The 12,323-nt window shown below is 53.4% G+C and overlaps 1 protein-coding gene across 1 annotated transcript in view; it reads right to left on the bottom strand.

Moving 5' to 3' along the window:
- CPXM2 (carboxypeptidase X, M14 family member 2) overlaps positions 1–6,984 on the bottom strand; it is a 128,461-nt gene extending 121,477 nt beyond the window's left edge. The window contains exon 1 of the mRNA XM_072804990.1: positions 6,670–6,984. Coding sequence (XP_072661091.1) covers positions 6,670–6,982 — 313 coding nt within the window. The 5' untranslated portion in view covers positions 6,983–6,984. The remainder of the gene's footprint in view (positions 1–6,669) is intronic.
- Positions 6,985–12,323: the final 5,339 nt, after the last annotated feature.

Below are 12,323 nucleotides of genomic sequence, written 5' to 3'. Positions count from 1 at the left end.
GCCAGAGCCACGAGGCGGGAGAGCCAGAAGCTGACTCTGAGGCAGGGCCCTCCCCAGGCCCATCGTCTCTTACAGCGAGAAAAGCAACATATGGTCTGCAGAGATGAAAGAAGAAAGCACAGTGGAAGTAGTGTACAGAGAAGGAAATCAAGAACCCCATCTGGGCTGCGTGACAAAACTGAATTCCTTAAAAGTAGCAAGCGGAGTGCCGATGCGGGCCACATGTTCTATTCTGGTCTATGGCGATAAACATCGTGCTTCTTGGTTGATAGGAAACTATTTTTTTCCCCTCTTTATACAAGGAGCTTACAGTAGCAACCCCCCAGAAACCGAAAAAATTCTTTGCTGCATATTTGCATTTTCCCCAGGAAATTCCAGCCCAACAGCATCTGCACTCTGTCTCGTGAAGGATTCAGCCCAGGGCCCTAAGCTCCTCTCCTGCCTCTTGCTAAGGAACCCACAGGAGAAGAAAGCCTCTCCCAAACACTCTGCAGGTTCTCCGGAGCTCCCCGGGAATGCAGATTCACAGGCCAGACAATAATTACAGCTTTCCAAAGCAGCACCACACATGCACGTCTGCAGGGGATCCTCAGGCACGGGAGCCAGCAGGAGTTCGCAGGTGAATGGAAAAGCCTCAGCAGAAGTGGCCAGAAATGGGAGCTCCATGTGGGTGTGAGCAGGAGAAGGGCCATGACACAGGGAGGGACAGCCTGTGTCTTAGGCAGTTCTGAGAAAGTCAAGCTACTGATGGAAACAAGAATCGGGAGACCGGATAGATCCTGAAAGGCAGGCTGAGTGGTTGAATGAGACACTTGCTTCCATTAATCAGTGACCTTGAAGGTCTGGGATGGAGATGGGGGCACGAGTATAGTTTTCTAAGTACTTTTTCCAGATCCAGGCCAAAATCAGCCAATCAACCAATCAAGCAAAAGCTTTCCCCTTCCCCCGTCAGCGGTGTCTTCCCAGGGAAACTGGTTGGCCATCCTGTGCTCTCTGGACCAGCCTTTTGTGCAGACTTGGTCTCCACCAGGGCCCAGGGGCATGAGGGCCAGCCGCTCCCAGGTCCCATGCAGCAGCAGATGCCTTCCTGACTTGCAACCAAATAAGAAGCCCTTTGCTCTTCTAGAGCCACCACACTTAAGAGCAGTAGCTGGGGATGTGCCGGGTGCTGGGGAGGGCACCGCTGGCACTTGCCTGTCTCGGTTTAGGTTCCATCTGGAAATAGCCCGAGATGCAGCCTTAGGTGCAGGAGTGTATCTGGGAGGGGACTTCATGAAGAGTGGAGAGAGAAAGACCCAGAAAAGGAAACTCCAGGAATTCGGGTGCTGAGCAGGACCCCCTGGGACTCAGCCGGGCTGGAGACTATGGGGAACTGAGTAGAAGGTGTCCCTGAACCATGTCTCCGAGGGCGGGAGGCTGGAAGTTGACCTGTCACACCTCTGGAAACGTGGCTTATCATCATTCCCGTGTCAGCAAAGAATCCAAGGCTTGGAGAAGTCACACGCGCCCATGAATGGCAGAGCCAACTTTGGTCCCGGCTCTCTCTGAATCCTGAACAAACTGCCAAACGATGACATGTACTTTGTGTGATTGAGTATTTCATAAAAATCTTGGACACTGGAGTCTTAAATTAACATTCGGGAGGTGTTTTGTGCCCCTCTCAACCATTCTATGATGCCTGGATGAGTAGCCAACTGGATGCCAGCCAGTTAAAGACACCAGCCCTTCCCCCCTGGTCATCCAAAGATACACTAATTTCATGGGTTTCATGATCCCAGAGTGGCACCTATGGTGGCAGGGACCTCAGAAGGCCACAGAGGGCAGAGGCCTTGCTGGAGATGCCAAGGCTGAGTGCTCAGGCTCCCTGGCCCACTGGAGATATCTGAAGGAGAACCTCACCTCCACACTCCAGCCTTGGAGGCCCTGGCCCCCCCTTGTCCTGGCCCTGAAGGTACCATCCACCATGAGATCTGGTAGCCATGGACACCGGGGACACGCAGAGAACACGATGGCTAGTTTTAAGAACCACAGCATCCAGCCCAGCTTCCGCTACCATGGGAGTGTCTCCCCTTCATTATCCACACACAGACCCTGTTTTCTGGAACCACGGGCATGGGCAAGGGGCATGTCAGCCTGAATAGTTGACTTTGGAAAGCATCTTGGAAAGAGAGGTGGTGTCTTAGAAAGCTGCTGGCTGATGCACATCAAGCAACATTTTTTTTTAAGATTTTATTTATTTATTTATTTGAAAGAGAAAGAGAGAGTGAGCATGAGCAGGGAGCCTGACAGGGGACTCGATCCCAGGACCCCAGGACCACAACCTGAGCCAAAGGTAGACACTAATTGACTGGGCCACCCAGGCACCCCTCAAGCAACCTATTTTTATTAAATGTCCTTTCCCTCAGGGTTCTGTAGGGGGTTTATCTGGACACTTTGGATTTAATTCTTCTAGTGAGTATATAATATCCTGATGTAAAGAGTTTTTGCTATTTGTTCACATGTGCTGAGAGCACTGTGATTGCTTTTAAAATACAGCGGAAGACTGACAAAAACATTCTCCTGATCTTCACACTCCAGCTCTGCCCAAGAGAAGATGTTTCCATCCAAAGGCCAAACACAGCAAGACACTCTGAAGAGAGACCAGGCAAAGCTCAAAAGTGAGGCCCTTTCCAGCAAATGGCCTGCAGGACACAACAGAAAGGGCTTTGTTTACAACCACATATGCTCAAATAACAAGCCTTTGGTTATTTCCCCCGGCGGCGGGGGCACTGCAGAGTACAAAACCCAAACTCGCTGATTCTGGGCACAGACATACAAACAAACGTGGCTCGCCGCCCACTCTGCACATTCCACGGGCTCCAGACTATGGACCAGGACCACGGGTGTGATGCGGGCGTGCCCATACTCCAAACAGTGGCGCATTCCCACCAGCCCTGGAGGAGAGCAACAAACAAACAAGCAGGAACCCCAAAGTAACCCAAGGCCCAATGGAGGGGGAAGAAAAAAGTTTTCAGGTCACCAGTTTAGGGTCTGGTTTATTGGCCTGTTTGTTTCTTACCACCACTTGGGAGGGAAAAGGTAAATGACTTTTATCAACTACGGTTTACTTCTCTGTTCCATTTTATCCTCTCCCAGAAGTATGGTTACAAACCAAGCTCGTCAATTTGGAGATGACATACAAGGTAAGTACACCCTAAATCTACCCACATGCCAAAAACGCGGTCCCTATATTATTCCTTGTGCTGGGATCACGGAAAGTGGGGACCTGGGACTCAGTCTCTGGATCCCAAAGCATTCCAACTGCAAAGACCTAGAAACTATTGAATTTGGCTAGCAACAGCTGAATAAATGGAATGAGAAAGAAGCAGGTAGTCAGGTCTCTAGACAAAAGAACACTCTAGCAATCAATACTGTTCATCCAGTGAACGAGGTGCGAAGAGCCCATTGGTGGAAGTATGTGAGTAGAGATGAGACAGCCCAGTGCTGGAATCCTACAGTGAACCAGAATCTGCATGCAATGACCACGTGGTTTCCTCCAAGTCCTGAAATTTTGGGATTAACTGATGTTCACAATGAGGACCTCAGAAACTGTCCAATAGTGAGTCCCATTTAATCTAAAAAAAAAAAAAAAAAAAAAAGAGGCGCTCAGGTGCACCTGGGTGGATTAGTCGGTTGAGCATCTGCTAGGGTCTAGGGTCCTGGGATAGAGCCCCACATCAGGCTCCCTGCTCAGCGGGGAGTCTGCTTCTCCCTCTCACTCTGCTCCCACCTGAGCTTGTGCTCTCTAGTGCACTCTCTCTCAAAATAAAATAAATAAGTAAACAAATAAGAGGTCCTTAGGTCTGTATCCTGATGGTAAGAGTGGTACAGAAATCGGTACATGTGAAAAAACTGCAGAGAACTTACACACACACACATACAGGTCTCTGCCTCTGTGTGTGTGTGTGTGTGTGTGTGTGTGTGTGTGTGTGTGTGTGTCTCACGAATAAATAAATAAAATCTTTAAAAAAAAAAAAAAAGATCGGGATCCCTGGGTAGCGCAGCGGTTTAGCGCCTGTCTTTGGCCCAGGGCGCGATCCTGGAGACCCGGGATCGAATCCCACGTTGGGCTCCCGGTGCATGGAGCCTGCTTCTCCCTCTGCCTGTGTCTCTGCCTCGCTCTCTCTCTCTCTGTGGCTATCATAAATAAAAAAATAAATAAATGAATAAAAAATTTAAAAAAAAGATCCCACTCTCTTGAGCATATCAGAGCTCTGTTTCTCTGGGAATCTGTCAGCCCCTCATGGAAAAATGCAATGGCCTCAATTAACCAAAGGATTCAGCTGTCCCAGCCACCTCCAGGAGAATGTCAACATGTGATATCCACTCCACATTTTTTAAAAAGATTTTATTTATTTATTCATGAGAGACATAGAAAGAGAGGCAGAGACACAGGCAGAGGGAGAAGCAGACTCCTTGTGGGGAGCCCGATGTGGGACTCGATCCCAGGACCCCGGGATCACACCCTGAGCCAAAGGCAGACACTCAACTGATGACCCCTCAAGGCGTCCCAGATGGAGGCATTCTTAAACCAGTCTCCTCCACTTAAGGGTCCAGGGATGGAGGGTTCCACTGGCCAAACATCCAAAAACAGGGGGAAAAAGGAGGACAGGAGTTTTAAGCTGGGATAAGTGTCCCACCTTGCTTGTCCTAGCTGCGGGGGGGGGGGGGGGGTGGCTCTTAAAAGCCAACCCAGGTCATGAGAAAGAGTGGCAGGCCTGGGGAAGCAGCTCTCCCAGAATGCCTTGAAGCTGAGTCTCTGGAATTTCCAAGGACTTTTTTCCAGTTTGGGGTTCAGTGACCCAGCCCTCAGCACTGTGATGACTTTTTCAAAGCCCCCCGCCCCCGCCTCCCCGCCAACCTCTGCATGGTAACAGGGGCAGAGGACGACCCGTGCTCTCCGCCCCAGGACCTCACCCAGCACCTGGTGTTGAACAGGTTCTTGGTAAGCACCTGCAGATGAGTGGACGAGCACAGCTATCAGCGAACACACTGGAAGCTTTTGTGGAAAAGCTTTTAAAGCGACTGACCAGGCAAAGAGAGGTAGCAGGTACAGGCTTCCTTTGAAGGTGAAGACACCAAGTCCCAGGAAGCTGAGTGCAGAGCCCCAGACCTGGGTAGTAAGCGTGGTCTCCAGGCTCAGTCCGGGGCTCCCTCCACCTTCCCCCTGCCCTCCCCGCACCAAGCCCCAGAACCCGACATACGTGTCTCCCTCCCACCAGGCCCAGCACTGCACTAATCACACAGCAGACACCAAAACCAAAAACACATGCAAATCTGACTCAAACTACCAAACACAAAAGGCCCTGAAGCACAGAAGGGCTTTCAAATTTCCCAAGCCAGAGAGCAACACGAAGTTACTTAAACTGTCAGCGCCTACGGTTCCTCATCTGTAAAAGAAAAAGAACACCCTTCCCTCAGAGCCACTGAAAGGAGTAGATGAGACAGTTGTACCTCGAGCTCCTAACAGGCACAGCAGATGCTCTACAAACGGGACTGTCTCCTCATCCCTCTGCCATCAAACCACTGTGGTTTGACACATCTTAATTCCCATGATTCCCCAGAAGATATGGGAAATTCTGGATGGTTCTGTTGAAGGTTACACAACTCACAGAACTGCCTGCCCATCCGCAAGCTGCTCACCCAGCGAAGCCTGGCAGGTCGCCCCCCACCTCCACACATGCGCAGAGCGGCTGCTGAGCTGGGTGCACACCCTCAGGAGTCCTGTGTCCCCACCTCCCCCCGCCCCACGCTGCCTCCTGCTGACTTTCTCAAGAGTTGAACCAAACAAAAGCAATCCCTCCCTGCGCGCCAGGAGCCCGTAATGGTGCCACCAGCATGGATCTCCTTTCAAGGAAGGCCATTTAGGAGGCCGGGGAATCTGGCCACAGTCCTGCGCGCTCCCCAGTCCTGAAATCCTAGGACCACAGCCCTCTGCAATTTGAGCAAAGAACATTTGGAACAATTAAGAGAAAGTCTCCCCGCTCCCCTTTGCAAGGAGTGAAACCGAATGGAAGTCATTTGCCAAGACAGGGCTGGCAGGGGCGATGGATGAGAGGAGGGTGTGCGCGGCTGGGAGGGAGGCTGGCGCTGCAGGCTGCCAGGCCGCGGGCTTCCCCTCCATCTGCAGCGCCCTCCCCACGGGCGCTGGAGCCTCCCCGCCAGGGGCTGTGCCGTCGGGGCCCAGGGGGGGGGACCCCAGGAAGCGGGAGGGAGCGGAGAGGCGGAGAGGGGCGCCTGCTCGGGAAAGGCTCCCTGCTGAGCTCTCCCCCAGGAGGCCTCTGTGCCAAAGCAGGCCAGCCCTTCACGAGGCCAGACCCTACACTCACTCCCAAGCAAACGCCCTGCGGGAAGGCTTTAAGGGGCGTCGGGCAGAAAGCGCCTTGCCCAGCCCGGTCCGTGCCGCTCCGGCCGCGCGGCTCCGCCTCCACCTGCGGGGCCCAGGCCGTCCGGGAGGTTCGGTCCCTCCGCGTGCGCGGGCTCCCAGCCCCGGGGCGCGGGGCGGGGGGTCGCGGGGGGTCACGGGGGGTCGCGGGCTCCGGGGTCCCCGACACAGCGGCCCGGGAGCCGCCGCAGGGGCAGGCGCGCGGCCACGGGCACCCCTCGGGCCCCGCGCGCCCAGTTCCTTACCTGGCGGCGGCGTCTGCGGAGCCAACCTGTCGGTCCCGGGCGCCTTCTTGGGCTTGGTCGCCTTCTGGGGCGGCCTGGGCTCGGCCGGGCTTGGCTCCCGCCCCCCGGCCCCGGTCCCCGCGGGCAGCGGCGGCGGGAAGGGCTCGGGCCGCGGCTCCCGGCGCGCGTAGTAGGGCTCGCGGCTCCAGGTCTCCTGCGCGTGGGGGTCCGGGGCCTGCAGGGCCGCGCCCTGGGCGCGCAGCGCGGCCAGGACCACCGCCAGCGGCGCGAGGGCCAGGGCCAGGGCCAGCGCGGCGGCCCCCCGGCGGGCCATGCCCGCTCCGCCCCGCGCCCCGGGCAGGGTCACGGGCGCCGGGAGCGCCGGGCGGGCGGCGGGCGCGGGCGGCGGGGCGGGGGCGGGGGCCGGAGGGCAGCGCGGGGCGCGGGGCGCGGGGCGCGGGAGGCGGCGGCCGGGGCGCGTGTGGCCGGCCCGCGGGGCTGGGCTGGGCCGGGCTGGGCCGGGCCGGGGGCGGGCGCAGGGGGCCGGCCCCGCCCTCCCGCCTGCCCTCCCCGCGCGCTGACCCCGAGGCCCGCGGGCGGCAGGTGTCGGCCCGGTCCCCGCCCCGCCGGCCCCAAGCCTGCCCCGTCCCGCCGCCCCGACGCCGGCCGGGGAGCTGCCCGCTGGCCGCCTGCGTCCCCACAGTCTCCAAGGGGTTTCCGCCCAGGAGGAAGCTCGGGCGGGCTCGCAGGTGGGACGCGCGCGGCCCCGCCAGCTCAAAGGATGGCCCCGCGTCCCCGAGCGAGTTGGTGGCCCAAGCCTCGCTTCCAGCTCTCCCGACCCCTTCTCGTCCCTGGCCCCACACCGGGCACCGGCTCTCCACTAGGCCGTACAACCGTTTTTCGCTCAGCTTGACCATGATCCTATTTCAGGAACTGTGAATAAGGAATTCCTGAGGCCCCGCGAGTCCCCAGAGTCCGGGGTAGTCAAGTTTCCGTGACCCTGGAGGGCCCCAGCTCCTGAGACAGGGCCTCTGTGGGACAAGACGGAGAAAGCAGAAAGCGGAGTTACTCCAGGGCTGCCATCCTGAAAGTCACAAAGGACATTTGGTTGGTCCAAGGAGTAGGGTTTGCCCAGGGGCAGGGGCAGGGGCAGGGGCGGGGGCGGGGGCGGGGGGGGGGTCTTCTAGTTGGCAGGGAGCTTGCTAACTTCTTCTGAGAAAGTGCTTCTGTCCTTGGACCACTTTGTTTTGGTCCTTCGGGCTGGGACTGGAGAATGGAAGCCTGCGGGGCTTTCCTACCGCTGCTGTTACAAACCACTGCAAATTCAGAGGCTTAGAACAACCCGTATTTGTTATGTTAACAGCTCTGCAGGTTAGAAGTGTGAGCTGGGTCGCTAGACTAAAATCAGCAGGCTGCACTCCCCCGTGGAGCGTCTGGGGAAGAACCTGCTTTCAGGTTCACATGGGGTGCAGTTCAGTTCCACCAGGCGGAAGCGGTCAGTACTTGCTGGCCGTCAGCACCGCCAGTCTTGACTGCCCCTGCCTGCCTGCATTCCTTCTCACACTTTCCATGAGGAGCTCTAGCAGCTTCTCTCTGGTCCTTTTATGTGGGCCTGACACCTCAGAGCCAGCACTGGCACACTGAGTACCCCCTCCACATCCATGGCTTCAAATCTCTCTGACCTCCCCCATCTACATCTTCCCTCCTTCCAGTTGGCGGCAGAGCCCCTGTGATTAGATGGGCCCACCCAGGTCATCCAGGATAATCCCCTCTTAAAATATCGACTTCAGTCACATCTGTACAATTCATTTTTGCCATGTATCCTACTCACAGGTCCCGAGGATTCAGCTAGGGAGGTCTTTAGGGGCCTTCTGTCTACCCCAGGGATGGACTGAGCTAGCACCTTCCCAGCCCCTTGGGACCAGACATCCTAGGATACCACTGAGCTGAATCTGGGCATCCGGGCAAGGCCTCCGCACTTCCCTGGTGTCTCACTTATGAGCCTACACAGTGGGCAGTGCTTGGGCCAGGCAGCTGCCATCCTCCGCCACTGGCCTCTCCATCTGCCACCTCATTTTCTCTCATTGTCCCCACACAGGCCGACTAACTAGACCATCCTTTAACACAGGTCTTCTGGGGTCCCAGGCCACAGACCAAAGAGAATGGCCAGAGTGAGAATAGGAGGCTACAGGCTGAGGCAGGACCCTGCCCTGTCTCTAAGGGCCAGGAAGCCTTGCACCTGACTATCAACAGGCCCCACATCTGCTGAAAATTCCGGAATCCAGAGCCAGCAGAGGTCTCCAGAGTGACAGAGGAGGAGGGCCCCCTTCCCTCCCACCACTCTCCACATAGGCCTGGTTGGGCCCGGTTCATGAGCCCCTGTGTATCCTGGCCCATGCTCACCCCTGATATATCCCCAGGGCTCACTCATATGGAGCTCTTTAATCTGAAGCCAGACCCTCCAGACAACAAATCAGGGCTTCAGTGGCAAAACAGCAACAAGTGATGCACTCAGAAGTTGCAGCTAGCTATATGAAGCCCAAGCATGAGGATTGCCTAGAATCCTCACCAGAAGGGACCTGGAGCCCACCCAGACAGGGTGGCACCCTGCACCAACTCCGTCGGAGCCCCCAGGGCTTGCTAAACATGCAGATGCCCAGGCTCCACCCCAGACTCACAGAACTTTTTGAGAGGTGGGATTGATCATGGGCATGTCTAAGAAGCTCCTCAAATCATTCTGATACAGGGAAAACTTGACACTGACCTTCTCTCTCCCATTTTACAGAGGAGGAAACTGAAGCCCAGACTCACCCGAGGACACATAGCAAACTAAGACGGTCAAGACTAACCTTTGTCCAATCATTAAAGTCGGGCAGTATGAATCCTGGTAACCCCAAACACATAAGTCCTGAAAACATTTCACTTTTCTGGCATCTCGTAGGCAAATAAAATAACACACGTTCTCTGCAGTGTCTGGTAAACGTTTAGAGAATGCCCCCACTCAAACGTGAGGCTCAACACATCCCTAAAATCTGGAAACAAATCCCACTAATCTCTCTTCTCCCTTGAATGGCTTGCTTGTTTGTTTTCCACCAAGAGACACATAATTAAAGCAAGCAGAACAAAGAGAACGAGAATTGATTGCATCGACGCCAATTCTCCCAACACATCACAGCCTCCTGCACAGTTTCTGGAGCTGCCTTTGTCTCCCTCCAATTCCCTCCCTCTGGGGCTGCTCGCCTGAAAATGAGCTGGGCACAGCCAGCATTCAATGAAGTTTAAGAAGGCAGGATGGCCAAGCTCACTCATTCTCTTCATCCCCAAGTATCATCCTGCTTATCAACCCAGCCATCGGCCCCGGAGCCTCTGCTCATCTTCAGGTCCCCAGATCAAGACTTAGTCCCATTTATGGTTTACCTTCTACTGCATCTGACATTCCAGGAAGTCCTAGTGCTTCTGGTGGCACATATTCTTGAACTCACCTCTTCCTCTGTTCCCTCTGGCAATGGGAACACTGTTCCCATTGGTCAGAACCCCGCGCCAGATTGTTGGAACACCTGCCCAGCAGGCCTCCTTGCCTCTGGCCTCTATGACTTGCTGTCCACCCCACCGGAGAAGCTACTGAGTTTTCTCCCTAAGACACCAAATTATAATATTGCTGTCCTATACCAATCCCACCTAATCCCTCCACCTAGGATTCAGGTTCACCTGCTCACCCACACTGAGCTCTCCTGGTTCACCCATGGCCGCAAGCAATACGGCATGCTCTTCGTTTCCCCTTACACAGTGTCTATAAGCTCTTTATAAACCAGCAATTACTCTAATCTGCTAATTTTACATCCTCCACAGAAACACAGGAGTACAAGAACAGAAACTTCTCAATAAATTCTTGTTGCTTGCCTAATCTTGGCAAAGGGTTTTTTGTAGCATCGTCAAAGAGGGCTCTTTCTGGGATCTTTTTGTTCTCAAACTAATAATTTGTTTATTTAGCTTAAGTCTGGGATCCTAACAAAGGGCTGTTCACATCTCTCAAGAGTCTTAAGTGGAGCTTGGTAAAAAGTGTTAACTTTTCTTGGACGTTTGCCACGCTATAAAACCAAACCCTCCAGCAGGGTGTAGCAGCTGGGAGGGAGACACTTGGAAACCAAAATGGCAGCTCAGAATCCCTCCTGGGTTTGTCTGAGTTTTTAAAATGGTGACCTTTAAAGTCAACCCATTGTTGGCTTCAGTTAGGAACCTGGTACGTGCATTTCTGTTAAGCAAGGTAAGCCAATGTTTATTTACTCATTCATTCATTCATTCCTGAGACTCAGGATTCCATTAAGCCAATTTCTGTTATACAACATAAATCTGCACTTGTCAAATAATCTTCAAACACCTTACAGAGCTAATAATTTTTCAAATATTTATGAGCCACACAGCAAAGATTTATGTTAAAGCTGCTTGACAAGGAACAATATAGAGTGTACAGGTCCAGAGAACATTCTGTTGAAACAAATGTTGTCAAGACATCAATACTTTTATAGCATTTTTCATAACGGACTTTCACACCTGCTCATTTCCCTAATTATCCCGGAGACTTTACACTTAGAGAGAATGAAGATGGAATTGTGGGTTTGTTTTTTTTTTTAAGATCAGTAATTTGAAAAATTAGCTGCTATATAAAGAAAAATACATGCTCAGACACAGTCATTGCTAAAAATATAGTCTTGAGATAGATGCTCACAGAGAGAGATACTAAGTTGTTATGGCAACTATGATTATAATTACGAAGCTGGAGGGTTTTTCCCGTTCATTACTGTGTTGAGATGTGGTGGTTTAAATGACAGCGTCCTTTGTAATGTCCTCAGTCTCATTACTACATAATTATCCATTTCATATTTAATTTTCAACATGTTTGTTCTTACTCCTATGCTCTGTAGACTCAGCATCTTCTGATAAGCCTTATTCTTAGTTCATGGGTCCCCCTGCGACCCAGATCCCTTCATCACTATTGCCTCTACTCTGTGATTTCATTTTCATTTTGACCTGGGGAAATTGGCTTTGGCTTCAGATATTCCATTTGTAAACATAAGACACTGTTTATGAAACTGTTATGAAACCATGCCCAAGGACACTTGGGGAGACACTGGACTCAGGATAGCCAGAGGCTGCTCACCAGCCCCGGAGAGCCAGCATTTCCTGGTCACCTACTATGTCCTAGACAACTACGAGATATGACCCCATCTAAACTTTGTGCTGGTTTTTGTCTATTTGCACCCCATCCACTCTCCATCCCTCTCAGCCCTCTGTATCCTGGAGCCTGACCCTTATGGGTTGAATATCCCTGCCCTCTGGTTTCTGATTGGCCATGGTCAATGGGAGGAACCAGCGAGAGAGAGAGAGAGAGAGAGAGAGAGAGAGAGAGAGAGAGAGAGATCTGAGTACTTCTTCCCTTTTCCCACAACCCTTCCTCATCCCTCCCTGCTTTGGCCCCAGGAGTACTGGTGGTGGATGCATCCTTATTGCTGCCCTGAAGCCCCCCTCCTTGGCTCCAGTTTTTGCAGGCTAGTGGGTGGTGTTAACCTTAAAAAAAATAAAACTGCCAGTTATGTCACCAGCAAAAGATGGGTTTATTCAAGAATAGCAGAGAATTGTAATCTGAAATAAGTTTTGGCAAAAGCACAGGCAAGTCC

Source organism: Canis lupus, chromosome 29, assembly GCF_048164855.1.
Source record: "Canis lupus baileyi chromosome 29, mCanLup2.hap1, whole genome shotgun sequence".
Classification (NCBI taxonomy): Eukaryota; Metazoa; Chordata; class Mammalia; order Carnivora; family Canidae; genus Canis; species Canis lupus.
This window is presented reverse-complemented; position numbering and strand designations above follow the sequence as displayed.